The sequence below is a fragment of the Poecilia mexicana genome, unplaced genomic scaffold (assembly GCF_051168715.1).
Source record: "Poecilia mexicana isolate PSO_F unplaced genomic scaffold, ASM5116871v1 scaffold_20, whole genome shotgun sequence".
Classification (NCBI taxonomy): domain Eukaryota; kingdom Metazoa; phylum Chordata; class Actinopteri; order Cyprinodontiformes; family Poeciliidae; genus Poecilia; species Poecilia mexicana.
In genome coordinates this window covers 15082758-15100211 of record NW_028263389.1, presented here as the reverse complement: position 1 = coordinate 15100211, position 17454 = coordinate 15082758, and the positions used below count along the sequence as shown (strand labels likewise).

Sequence of the window (17454 nt, the reverse complement as noted above, 5' to 3'; positions counted from 1 at the left end):
CGGTTTCATTTGTGTTGCAGTGTTAGACTGACTCCTAAGAGGTTAACACAGTGAAGTTCTTCTCGAAGAAAGAAGAGCTTGGTTAAAAAAAAAACAAAAACAAAACTCATCTGATGTAGACCTATGTGAACACTAGGTGACGCTTGTTAAGAAATAAGTCGTATTTATTTAGTGTCCGGTGGTGCCTGTTGTTGCAATGCATCAACAGCATTAAGGTAACCATTAGGCAGAAGTGATGAGATTACATTATATGTATAATCAACATTTTCATACAGCAGCTCTGTATTTTAAACTGTGTTCAGGCTTGTAGTCGACAATATTGGTATCCAATCAAGAAATCTGGAGAAAAAAAAAGAGTAAAAAGAAGAACAAAGCAGCTGAATAGGCAGCTGAAACTTGTGGTGCATCAATTAAGAAAATATATAATATAAAGTGTCCACAAGAAAGTAATTCATAAGAAAATAATAATTAATATCGCTTACTTTTATTCTTAAGAATAAATGAAATCAATGTATTCATAATAAAGCTCAGGGAAAGTCGTGTGTAAGCCACATGTATCTGGTAAACCAAGCTTACCCTGAACTTGAACTGTATTGATGGATTCACCCCAAAGCAGAAAGTATCGTTGAATTAGGCTAATAAACTGCATTTTATTTGAGTACATCTAAATCTTAAATAAATAACATGAGGACCTCGAGATTCTCTTTGGAGTACCCAGAATTTTTTTGGGACTTTGTTGGACCTGTGCGCTCTTATTTTGCCCTGTAGTCAAAATAATATCAAGAGTACAGTGAAGCTTGATGATTTGGTCTCAGTGGAAGAATTTTAAAGCTCCTCTGTAAATGAAAACTGCAACTGCAACTCTTATTTCAACCTTATAATATGTGACTTTGAGTTTTTTTTTGTTTATTTGTTTTTTTTAAGTTGATTTATTTTTATGTTAATGCCAAACTTTTGAACTTGAGCCTACTGCCTTATAACTTATAGCACTGTACCACCGTGGATGGGCTTCCATTAAAATATTGATTTTTATCCCAAGGAACCTCCAAGGCATTTAAACCCATTAATGTTTTACATAAAAAAAATTCTACACTTTAACTGATATAAACTGTCAATTGCCAAGCTTTAAAGGCAATGTACATGCAGCATACTAAGTGAAAGGCTCTCAATTTGCAGGCCATTTAAAAAAGACTTCACGCGCCTTTGATCTTCCCACACCTTACCGTTTTACAACGACAAATATCAGTTTATTATATAAGGGCTTTATGCTTTATTTTCCTGCAATTGCAGGTAGTTGAGCTCTATTTTATTTAGAGAAATCAGGGTAAAGATGGCTAAAACAAATGCATGCCACCATTTTCACATTTATTCTTGTAAAGAAAACAAATCGGTTTGAAAACTCATTTTCTTTCACTTGACTACTTTGTGTTGCTTTATGCAGGTTTACCGCATGAAATCCCAATTAAATTTTTTTAAAGTTTGCGGTTGTAGTCTGCTACAATGTGGAAAAAGCTTAGGGGATATGAAGAGATTTGCAAAAAAGGAAACTGTTCACTAGGTTTCATTTATTACCATATGTCATAGGGCCTGAAGTATTTCCAAGCTGATTTAGGATGCTTCTTTGTTAATTCAAAATATCTCGGAAAATATATTTTAATACAAGAATTTTAGCACGACAATGACTAAGGGCTTAAATCCAACATTTAGAGTCCACTAAATCTCCAGTTCTGCTGTTGTTGACTTACCGCCGCCTGTCTGTGTGTGTTAGACAGAATCCCATGGATCTTCACTTTGTCCTTCTCCATCTGGTCAATATTTACCCACAAGTCTTTGCTCATAGGATCTGACGGTCCGTATGTTTTTGATGTGTAGTAGTTGTGATCCATGTCTTCCTAAAAGAATGACAGAACAAATGGTTTTTGGCTTTTAGTTTACACAAGAGTAAGAAAGGAAAATGTAGTGTCTTGCTAAAGTTCACACATTTTGCCATGTTGCAGCAACAAACCTGAATGTATTTTAATAGGACTTTATAAGAGACTAACACAAAGTAGTGCATAATTATGGAGGAACATCTTGTTATTTTATTTTTTGTTAAGTCAAGTTTATTTTTAAAGCCTATTTCTTCATCAAGGCAGTTCAAAGTGGTTTACGTGACAAAATTGAACAAAATTACACGACACAGACACATTATGTTCCAGTGGCACAAAAAGAGGAGTAATAAAAAGTTGTTGTACAGACCAGCATCAGTCTATTTTCCAGTTACTGCTAATTAAATGTAGCTCTTAAGTTGGTTTTTAAGACTTGATTTTAGGAACTCTGTGTTTTAGCTGTTTTACAGTTTTCTGGAAGCTTGTTCCAGATTAGTGGGACACAGAAACTGAATACTTCTGCATATGTGGTTTTGGTTCAGGGGATGCACAGCAGACCTGAGATCTGAGTGGTCTGGATGGTTGATGCAACAACAACAACAGATACTTGATGCATTTTGGCGCCAAGTCATTCAGTTATTTATGAACAAAAGTATTTTAGAGTCTGAGCTACAGGGAGCCAGAGTAAGGGGCTTCAGAACGGTGCCGATGTGTGCCATCTTCCTGGTTTTAGTGAGAACTCAAGCAGCAGCATTCAGAATCACCTGCAGACCTGTGAAGACACTGTTTCAGTAATCAATTCAACTAAAGATAAACGCATGGAGGAATTTCTCTAGATCATGATGGGGGCCATCTTTTAATCCTAGAAATGTTCTGCATGTGATAGAAGGCCGACTTTGTAATGGTCTTTATGAGTCTCTGATATTTCAGGTCTGAATCCATTCGGGCTAAAGATAATAACTTGAGTTTTGTTTCTGTTCAGATGGAGAAAGTTAAGGCACTGGTTTGATCAATGCATCTTCTCAGTGCTTGTATGGGTTCATGGTCACCCGGTGGCGTCGTAATGAAGAGCTGTGTATCATCTGCGTAGTTATGGCAACTAATCTTATTGCTTGTTAGAATCTGAGCTACCCTGAGCATGTTGATACTAAATAGGAGGGGCCCACAGAATAACACATTTTACTCAAGTGCAAATTATGAAAACACAATACAAACATTTACATCACCATACAACATGTCCATTCTGTTTAAATTCTCAACCAGACTGCATAGTCAAGGCTGCTGCTGGTAACAGAAACATCTACTGACTTTTACAAGCTACGTAGCAGGAGCCTGTCTGCTTTTATTGTGTCCTGTGCTGAATTAGGAGGAATGTTTTTGTTATCCGTCTTTCCCTCTGGATGTAATGATACATAACAGCTGTGTCTTTTATCTAAAACATAGTTAAAGTTAATGTTCTGCTGGATCGGCAGACGGGGAGGGGCAAGCGTCTCCTGGCTGTGATCTGAATAAAGGAAGCTCACTCTGTTCTGTGATTGCTTTGATATACAGGCAGCGACTTTAAGAGCCATTTCACTTTGGTTGTCAAAATGCCAAGACACAAAGAGAACTAAAGCGCAATATTTCTCTTTTTAGTTTGGTTTGCCTTCAGGAGCAGTACTTTTTTTTTTGTCTTGGAGATATAATCTAATAACTAACCTCAACATTCATAATTGAATATTAGATAAAAACAGAATCATGTTTCAGAATTGACAAAGCAAATTTGGAAACTGAACATGATGATTTTGATTTATCCTGGAAAAACATTGCCAAAAACCTTTATTCACAGTTATTTCAGTAGATAAATCGAGTCGCCAAAATGGGAGCCCTCACCTGGTAGTCTTATTCAACACAAGACAAAACCAAAAATGTTTAAAAATGAGCAAATGCAGGCCTACAGTGCTCTAAAAAGCTAACTGTAGTAGCAACTTTGACGGAAAGAAAAAGAAAATTCACTGAAGGCTTCCATTCATTTGTGTTTGTGGCTTTTACCTCAGGTGCCCATTACATCAATATTGAATTATTCTGAGTATTATGCCAACATATTTCCACTTCTGGATGGCTTTCCAATAGCAAAGAGACCTTGAATGAAGCCTTATGCTTTAAGATCATATTTGGGGTGAAGAGAGTGAAACATGTTTATAGGGCTTCTGAAATCTGAAGGCTGCATAAAGTTCATCAGTCTGTAGCTACAAGACCTCTGGACTATCGCTGACCAAGCACTTTTGGCAGTTTAGTACATTAAGAAAATTATGCAGATGGTGTCTGGAGGCATTGCTGCACAGAACTGCATTTGCAAAAGCAGTTTCATTGCTGCATAATTCATGTTTGTTTCCTTGCATTTTAATAGAGGTAAATAATAATGTTATCGTTTCCTGACGTGTCAAAACACCAACATATCTTATTACAGGTGAACACTGATCAACATGAACTCCTAAAAACATTTTTGCAACTAATTTCACACAAATTGCAAATTAAATGTCCCATAAGAAGGTGGGACACTCAAAATGTTACCCCAAATCTGCCAAGAGGATTCAGTTTATTAAATAATATTATGTTCTCTGTTCCACTAGTTCAAAAAGCAGCATGATCCGAATCCAACAGACTAATGTATAATTTAGGTGTTCAACTCATGACTGTACAAAATGGGCTACACACCACATCCACAAGCTCATGATCTCAAGTGAAAGCAGAGGATGAATTTTTGAACACATTCGGGTTCACTTGAAGAGCATTTCCAACCTGCAGCAGCTGTATGAGAGGGCAGAAAAATCAGTTTTCACACATTTTCTTTTTACCCGTCTATACCATCCAATGGGTATCAGTGAGCAATTAGATTTTGAATTTGAAGCCAGTAGTAAAGAGCAACAGAGTCACTTGTCCAACCATTTTCTCTACTTACTCGACTTTACCGCACTGATTTGAAGCATGTTAAACAAGCAGGCCAATCAGCAGGACACACTTTCACTGACAAACCTTAATTACCGAGAGGAGCCGTGGCTCAGTTTCAGGACAAATGTGAAAACATGGACAAGACAGTAAATATGCAACTCAATCTCTTATCAATTGTCCAAGACTTTATTTGTCTCTCTCGGTTTCATCCGAGCGCTGCGGTGTGGGTTTGAAGGAGACTGTTGTCTGTGCAATCTGTCATCACAGAGCCTGCCACATGTTTCCTGTGTGTTTGTTTTATTCCTGGAGGAGATAAGACTTGAAATAGTGACGGCTTCAATCAGCGACCGTCACCGAGGTTCTTTTAGCTGCATTCTGTAATTTTTCATCTGTTTTCTACACTGTAAGTTGTCATTTTGCTGTACATCTTCCAAGCGGCTCCTGGATGTCTGAATTGAGTGTGCAGAGCTGTGTAGAGTGTGTGTCTACTGGGAAAGATTTATCACACTAAGAAATATAGAACTGGCTTGAGGTCAGGGATTTCAGGTTTATGTCTGCTTGGTATTCAGGATCTTAAGGTGATTTTGCAGCCCAATCAGTCAAGCGGAAGTACATTTAATACATGTAAAACATTATTTTGCAGCTAAGAAATATGTCACACTTAAAGTCCTACTACATAGCTTGGAAACAAACGGGGGGGGGAGCGTGTTCTGTCTTCCTGAATATTTATGTCAAAGATCTGCGAATGTGTGAGATTCAGTCAAGCTGGAACGAGCGTTCTCATTAAAAATAAATGAGGCTTACATTTTCTGATGACTACTGTCAACATAATGCGTCTGAGCTAATCTAACAGAAAACATTTTCCAAGCTCACACCTTTAAAAAACTTTCTTGCAACATTCATAGAAACCTACAAATGCAAACATCTGTAATAAAAATAGAGACGTCATGATAAACGAACTGGAAATCTGTTTTCAGCAGTGACCACTGAGCCGGAAACACAAACTGTTATAATCCCCCAAGTGTTTTGGACTTTTGCTTCAGTTATTTTCAATTTAGATTTCTGTATCATTGTATTATTCCTTGTGTTAGTTCAGTTATTCTGAATTGTGATTTTTGGATTCATTCTGTATAATTTAGTATGTTACTGTTTAGGTTTATTTCCCCCGCCCATTCCCTTTTTCTGCCTCTCACTTGCTCCCTTAAGTGTTCGTCCTAATTTGCCCTGTATTGTCTCCATGGTCTGCTTGTGCACCATTTTTTCCCCCCATATACCATTTAAGAAATCAATCTTTTCATGAAATCATAAACTCTATGATGATGCCTCTTAGCCTTAACCTCAACAACACAACAAAAATGCTTTCATTTTAGGTATGGTGAGCACACCATGCCTTAAAGGTACCAGGTTGCCTATAGCAACACTCATCAAAGTGGATGTTGCAGGTGTAAACTTGTTTCAGGTTGGCTCATGTTGTTAAGATGTATAATTAATGATAGTAAAGAGGGAAGCTTTTGCTTTCAAGAGTTGGACGGAAATACTGTCCCACTTGCCTGGGGATTGTTTAGAGAGAGAGAAAAAATAAATATATATATATATATATATATATATATATATATATATATATATATATATATATATATATATATATATATATATATATTGCATGCAGGACACAACATTTAAGGAGTATAAATTATAAATTTTGAGGTTAAAATAAAAACTGGACCAAGAATCTAGAAAACAATTACTACCAGAATAGTTTTTAAAAAATCCATTAGTGACAACACGAAAAACACCTCTGCACTAAATAAATGAGATCTGGCTTATGGTCAGTGGCCATATTGACTCGTTCCCACAGGTTTTTTTTCCACAATTTCTCACAGCAACCTAAAGACCAAGTCAGCAAAGGAGCTCTTTAATCTGGATTAACGATCCGGAGAGCTCCTCCAGTAAGTAAAATCCATTCAGTGTGTCAGACGCTCTACAATTAAAGCCTCATTCAAACTTTCAAGTCAAGGTGAAACAAAATGAGGCATTGTTGGCAACGGAAGATGTGAACCAGTTAACTGAAACAGACTAAGGTGAGATTTAAATGACGTAGGCTTGATTTATTGAAATGAAAAACAAATATTTTGAGTTATTTTTTGTTTGTTTGTTGATTTGTCAGCCAGGCAAAACTGAGACTAAAACGGGAAGTAGTTTAACACAACAATGATTTTAATGCTGGAATGTTACTTTAGATTTTGGCACAACTAACTCATGTTACTTTAGTTTCTCAGATGTGATCAAATTAACCATCTCCAGAGAAACATTTATGACAAATTTGGACAAGAAAAAAAAAATGTAAGAAGTTGAGATATTTACGGTGACCAAGGTCACATTTGGCCTGGTTATGCCACATTTGCCAAATTAGCAAAAAAAAAAAATATGATGGAAGACTTCTAATCATACGTAGTTATTCTCTTATATACATTTATTATGTATAACATATATGCATATGTAATTGTATAAATATGATCTTATTAATCAAAATATGTTATTTACATAAAACGCTATTATTTGTGATACTAAAGTTTACTTTTTAATGAATAACTGAGCATAGCTGTTGCTACTTCAAGAACATGTTTATGAAGGTTGAATGTTATTCTGTGGTTAAAGGCTAACACTTATCCTGCCCAAAATCTTGCAAAGTTTCTGATTTTGGATCACTCTGAAGCACAATTGGGCAAGAATAAAACAAAACATCAAATTGAGTCAATAACTGATTATATTATCACTCTTGAAGGTTAGAGCTAATCATGATTGTATTATGGATTACTTTAAAAGCGTCTAAACTAAAAGATTATTCCGTTTTAGAGGACTGTCTGATATGTAACTAAACAAATAGTTTATCCTGGAAGAACAATATAATCTTAAGCACTCATATCTTGAATGTTTTGGGACATCATGTTCAGAAAAGAGGTCAATTTAACCAGATCTAAAGTAACAGAGAGGGCCTTGTTAGAAATAAATAATGGGTGAAAGGTCAAATCACAGGTGTTTAGGATCTTTCCAATATTAGTTTTCAATAACATTATTAAAGCTCCTTCAGCAATAATGTATATATTGTCAGTGTTTATATGCCGTTCAGAAAAGCTTAAGTCGTGGAATACTGCTAATAAAATATGCATAGGTTGAATTTTACAGAAAGTCAAGCACAGATCTCAAAAGTGTGGTAGCAACGTCAATAAACACATAACATGCACATTTGGCGTAAAGAGGTTTTCTGAAGCCATTTAGCCCTGCTCAGCAGAATATTTCATTTTGAGTGTGTTGAGCTCAAAATGGCCCGTGTACACAAGTGTGTGCGTGAATGTTTACAGCCGGCGATCAAAGCTTCCTCCGTCTTCGCTGGGAGACATGCGCCTGTGAACCTGAGATGATTAGAAGCTGCAGGAGAACTTAACGAGCCGTCTGAGCCCAGGCACCCGCCGTCATTATGGCTGAACTCCTCGGTGCAGAGAACCAGACAAGACGCCACAAAAAGGTGGCAGCCTGATGCCTTTCATTCCCACAGACTCTAACGCAGGTCAAGCATGGCTGTTAATCTCCTGCAGGTTGACCGATGTGTTCTCATAGGAATCCGGGTTAATTTCCTGCTCCATTCATCTGAGGTCAGATTTAAGGAGCTCCACTCCCACATATGAACACCTTAAGACTGAGCTTCATTTTATATGAAACATTAAACCTTTAAGCCTCCTCCTCATATATATATTTTTTATTGCTTAGATATTTAAGAGGTTTGATCAGTCAATGTGACCAAATAATAATTTTAAGCACCACTTAAAAGGGAACCTAATTTAGATTAAACTTTCCTGAGAGGAGTGGTGATCACATCTTAAAATAAAATCAGCAAGACCAAACATTTTTTTTGACAGCAACAAAGTGACCAGGCTTAGCTGCGAAAAGCGATGCGGACAATTCGCCAACTAACTGGACCCTTTGCACACTGAAGTTAAGGTTCTATGAATGAATACTCAGGTTTAAGTGAGCAAAAGACTTCTTTTACTCGCTGCTCTTAACACCAAGTGACGGTGTTCATTTTTTCCCAGACTTACCTCAATCTGGGAGCTGTTGTCTGTGTCCTCTGCGGACAGCAGGCCGGGGAAACCTTCCAGCTCCTCCGGCTCCGGCTCCTGTTCCTGGCTGGCCCTGTTGCTGTCCATGTTACGAGGTTTTGGGGGAAGCCACCTCCTCCACCGGTGACTGTACAGCCTTACGTCCACCGCTGCCCCCTCGTCTCCATCTCGCTCCAACACATACGAATAAGAGACCCCTAAAGAAACATGCAAGAAAACATAAGACGTCACCTTTAAAAGAGGTAAGCCACTTTAAGGTAGTGAATTGTGTTTGACAAATTTAAACCGTCACTACAAATACAGTATAATCCAAATGATGCACTAAGGCAGACGTTACCTCTGGAGCTAAAATATTTAGCCAGTCAAAATGCATAGAGGCAGGTGAATATATAAAGATGCACATACTCGATGATAGAAAATGAAACAACAAAATTCTTAGCAGGACAAGAAAAGGACTAAGAAAAACCTGAACTTTAAGACTAATAATAATAATAATGATAATCATAAAATGCTAAACCAAATAATGGCATCACTTGTTTTCTTTTTAAAACAAAAGAATTTGAATTTCTGCTAATTGTGCCTTGCAAAGTTGCTCTTAAACCTAAAGTTAGAGAATTCAGTTAATTCTTGGTCTTATAATTCAGATTCATCAGTTTTGACATTCAACACTTTGCCTTCATTTTCATTCTCTTCAGTTAAAAAAAAGCACTGTCTGCAACATGATTAGATCCTAAAAACTCAATTAGTATTCATTCTAGTCATGTTGAGACCTCACCAAAAGAAAAGTTGAACCCAAGTGTTTCTGTAAAGATATTTTATCTCTTATTATTATTGCTCTGTCATGTGTAAACAAATTACAATTTTCTTGGTTTTCCTAAAAGTAATTGCCGGGTATGACATGCAATAAAAACAAAGTAGCTCTTGTGAAATATTTAAAAGTCTTCCTCCATTAGATCTCGGTCTGTGCAAAAGTGGAAATATTTCATTGTACTCTGTTGTAAAGCAACTTGTCATATGACACTATGTGGGAACCAGACCCACCATATGGGCTGTCCAAGCAAGAACTCAATGTAAAAAATAAAAAAAAAGATAAAAAAATTAGAGAATGTTAAATTACTGTTTAGTGTTGTTTTACAATAAGTCAGGTGAGCAGCTAAAATAATCTACAAACAACCAATTGCAGTAATAATTCCAGTTTGTTTCCCTTAATTTTCCAATACTCAGCATGCCTAGACAGCATTGTGCCTCACATGACCCTAATAGGATTAAGTGGTTTGATACAATTAGCAATAAACTTCATTTTCATAGCTCTCATTTAAAGATTCGTTTACAAAGTGCTGGCATGCCGTTGGTACTTTATGCAAATAGTTTTGGCTTGAGGACAGAGAGAAATGCTGATTTCTCAGCCGTCACTGATCTGTGCTCTATTTTACGAGACAGAGGTCACAGGGTTTAACCAGCAGAGCATATTTTCTACTCCTTCCCCTTGTCTCTTTTCTCTCACGCTCATGGTCAGATCTGAGAGCTGTCCTCCTCCTTCTGTTGGGCCCCCCGGGTCAGTGGTTCTCCAAAAGGGGGAGGAGTGGGAGTAAATGGAGAAGCTTAAGATGCTAATTCACCCGAAGTGGAGGTTGACAGATTCAGTGGCAAAGCAGAAAAAAAAAAGCAGCAAGATAAATTTGCTTGTGGAAGAGGGTGTTGATCTGGAGGAATTCACCAGGGCAGACTCCTGAGTATGAAACATGGGTGGGAGTACTGTGTGTCACAACATGCATACAAAGATTTCAGAGAATAATTACAAGGCTCTGAAATTGAGCCGCTACTCTTCGTGCAGAAATGGACTTACATGTTGAATTTAATAACTCCAGTGACACATAAAGTTACAGCGATTTATCAAAAATTTATAGACTTCTGTTACCACTAGTAAATATATTTAAATCAGTTGTAAGACATATAATTTTAGCTTCTTTCTAAATGTTAGTATACGAACACACATGAAAATATGCTGAGGAGCAACAGGACACTTGTTAGCAAGAGGTCATTTATTAGCTCTTTGGGTTAATTAGCATCGTTCATGAGATAAAGATGAGCATACAGGCATTTCAAATAATTAATATTTCTTGAATAGTAGTTGGCATACAATCAGCTGCCCTGCGATCCTAAACTTGATTAGTTGTCTGCCAATGATTAGGTGTTCAACTCCAGCTTTCCCCAACACAAATCAGTGTTATGCAGGACCGTCGTTGCGTTTGAAAGAACAAACGATTCAATGACATTAATAGTGATAAAGTGCGTTGACTGGTGCGCATGCCTAGAAATGTGCCATGAGATCAGTTCATTTACCCCAGCATTACTGTTTAATGTCATGAAATGATTAAGTGTAAAAACAAGAGTTGTTACAGTTGGCTCAAGAACAGGAGAGATTAACGATCGTCTGGCGAGACAAATATAAAAATCCATTTTCGTGTAGGCTCGGGTGAATAGAAAACATCTCTGACTCAACAGAAATAGTAAAACCAAAGGTTTTAAACAATCAGTTTTGAAGACATTAACGGCTCCCGTTGCAGTGTTCTTCTGTTTGAAGTCTTTTTAATGAACGACCAGTAAAAATAAACTTCCATGAATAATTTCTCCCTGACTCTGAATACAAAGCTATGCAGCGTGCTTAAAAGGTTTTCCACAGAGTACACATTTTTAGATCCTTTGTTCAATGACTGGGTCATTTTTGTCTACCGAGCAATGAAACGGCTTTCCTTCTTAGAGATACAAAAAAGTGATTACACATTAATATGTGAAAATTAAGTTAAGTTTGGGCCAATAACGGGTATAAATTGTGAGATATCTTCCTAATGAATGACAACAGGGAATAGGGATCTGAGTGATGCTATTTTTGGTTATTATTACAATGCTTCGTTATTTTATGATGTAGTCTGTGTGACACCTGTAATGGTGCTGAGCAATGTTGTCATCAAAACCAACATTTGTGCTTTATGTCATTCAATTCTCAGTGCAAATGTATTCAAAGTCAAGCATTTTTTATTGAAGTTATACCTTAATTCGGAAATGCTAATAATTGCAAAGCCTGTCTGTCGAAAAAAAAAAGAAAAATGTTTTCCAAGCATCAGTAGGAACTTTTTCTTTTCCTGCTTTGTCCCCAAAGTAGATTTTGTTTTTAAAAATATTTTCTTGCCGTCTCATTTTCAGTATATCTCCAATATATTCTGACTCCCACTCTGTGTCTAATGGCCTTTAGTCACATCCATGCAGACAAAGCAGCACAGGCCTCTTCCTGTCAGCACCCCTAATATACAAGCTAATTTAGGAAGCATCTACAAGAACCATTTTGCCTACATAGAGACATCTATTTTATTCTTTCTTCCTCAGGTTGTCAACATACAGTTGAAAGCTGGATAACATAAGATAGGGGTCTTGAATAACTGGCTGCTCTTTTCCCAGAACCTTCCTCTGAATGGCCATAATGAGTCACCCTTTAAAGGATCACTTGCACCTGCGTTTCTCATGAGAGCACCTCCTCTGTGGTGCAGGGATGGCTGAGTATCTTATTATCCAGGGGAGAATTGGGGCCTTTTGTCATGGATTTAAGAGGGCAATAGGGGAAAACCCTTAAAGGGACACCTAAAATATCCCCTCCCTGCCCATCCACCCCTACCAGTATAAGGCTTCTGCTCCCGGATGAGTCTGCTCCTCAACTTTTGTGTGAGAAGAGACACGTTTCCGTCCATATTTCCTCCAGTGCCTATGAAAGCCCCCGCATACTTTCACCCTGACTTTGTCGTGCAGCCTTGCTGGCCAGACTCACACCTGTCAACAGCTCTGATTCACAAAATACCGGAGGAACTATAATTTGGTTCCACCTAGGACCATTTGAGGACTCGGAGGTGACTGCAAAACCACAGAAAGAAAAAAAAACAACATCTGTCCGCACCCATCCTTTGTCATTGAGGTTAGTTTGTTTGCTTCCTTTTCTTTTGGGCTTCACCCAAAAGAAAAGACACACATTACTGGCTGCTCATGAAAATGGAAACTACTTTCTTTTATTTGAATGCATCTATAAAGAGGTTAATTTCTGCACAGGACAGAACAAAAAGTTCATACATCAGAAATTTCTCCGTCTTTCAATCTCTAAGAGCTTATTTATCAACTAAACAGCAGACCACACTGAAGGCCTTCTCCACATCGGTCATCATTGTCTACATTGGCACCATTTTGGAAATCTCCTCCTTAAGGCAGAAGTATACTTACTGCATAAAGTGTATGCTAAACATGCTAATCATGCTAACCACTTATACATAGCCCACAAATTTTGTTCAGTCCATTTCCAATCCTAATTTATCCAAATATCTCTTTTTAATGCATATTTCATGCATATTAAGTATTGTATTGGAAGCTCTTTGCTGACATCTAGTGTTTGGAGTATGAACTGCCACTGTAATGTTGACTTTTGCATCGACGTTTGTTAGACTTTTGTAATTTAGGAGTTGGTCTGTTTGGGTGTAACTTTGTTGTGAGCTATCAGAATAGAAACGTCAACAAGCTAGCTGTCGGTTTAGCACAGATCCAGTGCGAACAAAGGCTTTCAGACAAAATCTGTCACTAAACTCTGATGGGTACAGCTCAGATTTTACAGCTGTATGCATCACAAGTGATCAAGTGCAGTTATATGGTAATATGACACGATGGAAATCATACTTTTCACTTTTTGAAAGTCATCTCGAACGACCTTTCTTATTTCATTTTGCTTCCAGGAGGATTTTACATGACTTACTTATTAAATATATCTGGAGCTGAAGTGGCCCATGCCCGCAGCCGCTCAATACGCCTTCACTCAATTTGTCATGCAAACTCCTACAAATCTGATTTTAGTCTAACGAGGCGGGTTCATCAGGTTCATCTCAAAGTTTGTGCTAGAGTGGCAAACATTTCTAAACAAGTCCTGCATGTTTTAGAAGCCAAAGCTGACACTAAGAGACAGAAAAGCTGAGATATTTAGTTTGCAAAATTGAGCTAAAATAAAGAAAGTTCAACCTTTAAAAACAAGTTCCCCTAAAAATATATCAACCCAAGGTTCTTTAAAGCTGCAGATATATTATACAGTCTTACGGAAAATGGATTGCACACAATTCATAGCTGTCGACTGAGAACACACTGAGAGCTCAAGCCCCAGACACACACCTATCTGAAGCTATTATGCAAAGAGTGCTCTCCGAACTTGTCTTATCTTGCATTTTACACATGCCCTCTTTAAAATGCAACCTGTCATTAGACAAACGCATAAAAGTACAGAAAAAGCTGAGTGGAGAAAATGTTAAACTCAGGTAGACAGAGTCAGCACCCGCAAAGCAGAGGCGGTTTGAAACAACTCAAAGTCAAGAGAACACATTCGAATTCATCTAAACTCGAGATAATCAGGAATGAGTCCAGACGTGGCGTTAAACAATGTGGAAGGTGAATGGAAGGGGGTGAGGGGATTTTCGATGAAAAAGAAAGAAAGGCATTAGCAATGTTCATGGAGAAGCAATTGCTTCCCGTCAATTTAGAATCCATCACTCTACAGAAAGAAAGATTATCAGCCCAGGAATGGATGTCTCCACAAATTTAACCCAATGCCAGATCAAACTGACCAAAAAGCCCCAAGAGCTCCATCACACACTCTGCAGGCCACAATTTGCATGTTAAACATTAGAGTTCACAACTGGGCATTTAGAAAATGACTGAACAATTATGGGTTGGAAGGAAGAGTTACCAGGAAGATACATGGCAGCACAACTTGAGTATGCAAACTGCATCTGAATGAATCACAAGACCTCTGAAAAAATGTGTTTTCAACAGAGAAAGACTAAAGTAGTAGTCTCAAACACAAATCCAGAACATGCAAAAATGTGAAGCTATTTGTGTGGTTGGTCAAGTCTGAAATGGGGAAATACAAAAACATCAAATTTCCAGAAAGAATCAAGGTCCTGGAATGGCCCAGTCAAAGCCCTGAGTTCAACTTCACTAAGTCGCTAAGTCCAAAGTAGGATAACATAACCATCATCTGTTATTTCTTAAACTATAAGACCTTATTTCCAAGGTAAATCATGGTGTCATCATAGTATATTGTTTACGATGAGAGGGCTAAGGGCTCCCCTCAAAGCAAGAATAAGAACAAAAGTTTAAAGGAAATATTAGGCAGATACTATGAAGATTAACTGTGCAAGATTCCACATATTAACTATAATGTTCCTGTTGTTTTTAAAGAAATAAAGTTGAGCAAAAAAGCTCATAGCAACACTATATTTAAGAGACAAACACAAAGTAATGAGCAAGCATCCTGGAATGTTGGCTAAGATAAAAAAAAAATGTTGGAGACTAAAAATAAAAGCCAATTTCTGAAGGCTGGGGGTGTAAATTACAATTTGCAGAGACTAATTCATTAGAAGGCCCAGTGACATGACACATTGAAGGTATTGCATCTAAGAGAGTACAAGTATCAGGGACTGCCTGTCAGGAGATGAAATAAAAAGGTGTTCCAACCAGTTTTAGAGGTTTTGATGGAAGGTTTGTTCAATCCAGTTAAATTCAGACAGCTACGCCACTAAACTCCCAGAAACATTCCCAAACTCTAAGGATCTAACCTCAAAACACAGGGTATAAACTTCTGGAGTCAATCATTATACAGTCTGCCGTTACCGCTGTGGCTTTCTTTGTGCAACTGGTGGTTTTAGTGGCTCTTTATTGGCCAGTAGAGGAAGTGTAAGTAAAATTAGATCGGGCAAAGCAGGTATGAACAGTTATGGAGCACAAGCAGCAGCGTGACCACAAGAGTGCATCCTGTTAACAAAAGCATCCAGGAGATAAGTACTCCAGTCAGACATGGCTTTTGTCTAAAGTTTCATAACATTGAGTGAGATGGAGAGTAATGAACTCTCAGAAGCACTGGAGCTTTGAACCTTTCATCGCGAGTGTAAAGGCCAGCAGGCAACGTATCGCCGGACACAGTGAAGATCCTCCAGCAGATTACAAGGCTGGAAATCTCTCGGTAGACCTCGGTTATTCATGTCTTGCTTCAAAGAAGCCTGACCTTCCTGCAGTCTTTTAAAGTTGTTCGGGGAAGCAGCTTTCTGAAGGTCTTTCAGAGGGGTTTTTTTTTTGTGTGTGTGCATATTTTCACAATTTTACTCATTTTCAGCAAAGTTCCTGATAAGAAACTCTTCAGCAGTTGACTGGGATTCTTCATTTATGAAGCAGTTTTATGTATTTTTTTTTTTTTTTTAGCTGTAATGATTCGGGAAGAAATTATGTTTGTCCTCTGGGCATTTTTAATCACTTCTACACAATAAAATCACACTAAACTTTTCATTTAATAATGAATGATCAGAATGATTAAAATTTCTCAAGAATAATTAAAATGACTTTTTCTAGACTGTTTTATTTTTTGTCTTCACATTCAGACATTTGCATTAATTTCTTTGGAATTCAGCAGGACAGTCTTTTAAATTGTATAACTTTATTTTAAAGGTTTGGTATAACGGATTTCATAACAGTTTGGAGGAAGTTTAGTCCACTCCTCCAGCTACACTTTTCAGATTTCTCCTTTTAATCTCCGTCCAAAAATATTGCTTAGGACTGAGATCAAGGCGGTGTGACGGATACTCCAAAATTTTATCTGCTGTAGTTCGTTATTTGTTGCCAAAAGTCCCATCTGAGGAAAAAAAAATATATTACTTAGCATCTTTGACTCTTTTCATTTCCCTACAGTCTTTTTAAATACTTTGTCAGACATAGCTACACATCTTCCACATAAAAATAATAAACCCCTTTGTTCACCTATAATGAAAGCACTTTTCCACTCAAAGCTCCTGCCGAGAGCTTATCTCTTCATCTTCTCAGCCTCATAGGGGTTTGAGGTCAGAAACTTGCTGACGCACCGATATCCTGGATATTTTGGGCCAGCTGTAAAATTGCTACCAAACCTTAGAGGAACAGAAATGTAAACACGCTCTGCTGATGTGCTGGCTTTACCTCAGTGGTGTCAAGACTCAGAAAGTAGCTAAAATAGATGCTTTGACCTTTAGACAGACAGTTTTCAGGCAGGTATCATGAAATCAAATGCATGCTCAACATTAAATATGCAGATGAGGTCCAGTGTTCATCTTTTGCTTTTATTAAAAGCAACAATGAACAAGCTGCTGATCATATATCAAATGCATATCACCAAACCATATCAACCATCCGCCCAAATAGTGATATGATGAATTTCTATTCAACATCATGAAAGTTTGCAATTATGTTTCTTTACACTGCTAGTATTTTGCAAGGTCTTTGTTGTAGCTTGTTTAAAGATTGGTCAGCACCAATAACTCTTTATGCCACCGACTCCCCTTCATCCATCCCCATCATGCATCAACACACATCCTCTGGTGTGATTATTGTGTTTTCTCCAAGCCCCGTCACCTGCAGCGACATCAAAGCACAGGAGAAAGCGGGTCCAAGAATCAGATCCAGTCAAAGTGTATTTTTCTTCCAAAGAGTGGATT

General features: G+C 37.6%; 1 protein-coding gene across 1 annotated transcript in view; it reads right to left on the bottom strand.

Annotated features, from left to right (window-relative positions):
• plxdc2b (plexin domain containing 2b) overlaps nucleotides 1-17454 on the bottom strand; it is an 83473-nt gene that overhangs the window by 38975 nt on the left and 27044 nt on the right. The window contains exons 2-3 of the mRNA XM_014982910.2: nucleotides 8897-9114; nucleotides 1746-1892 (exon numbers count right to left, since the gene is read on the bottom strand). Of these exons, the coding sequence (XP_014838396.2) occupies nucleotides 1746-1892; nucleotides 8897-9114 (365 nt within the window). The remainder of the gene's footprint in view (nucleotides 1-1745; nucleotides 1893-8896; nucleotides 9115-17454) is intronic.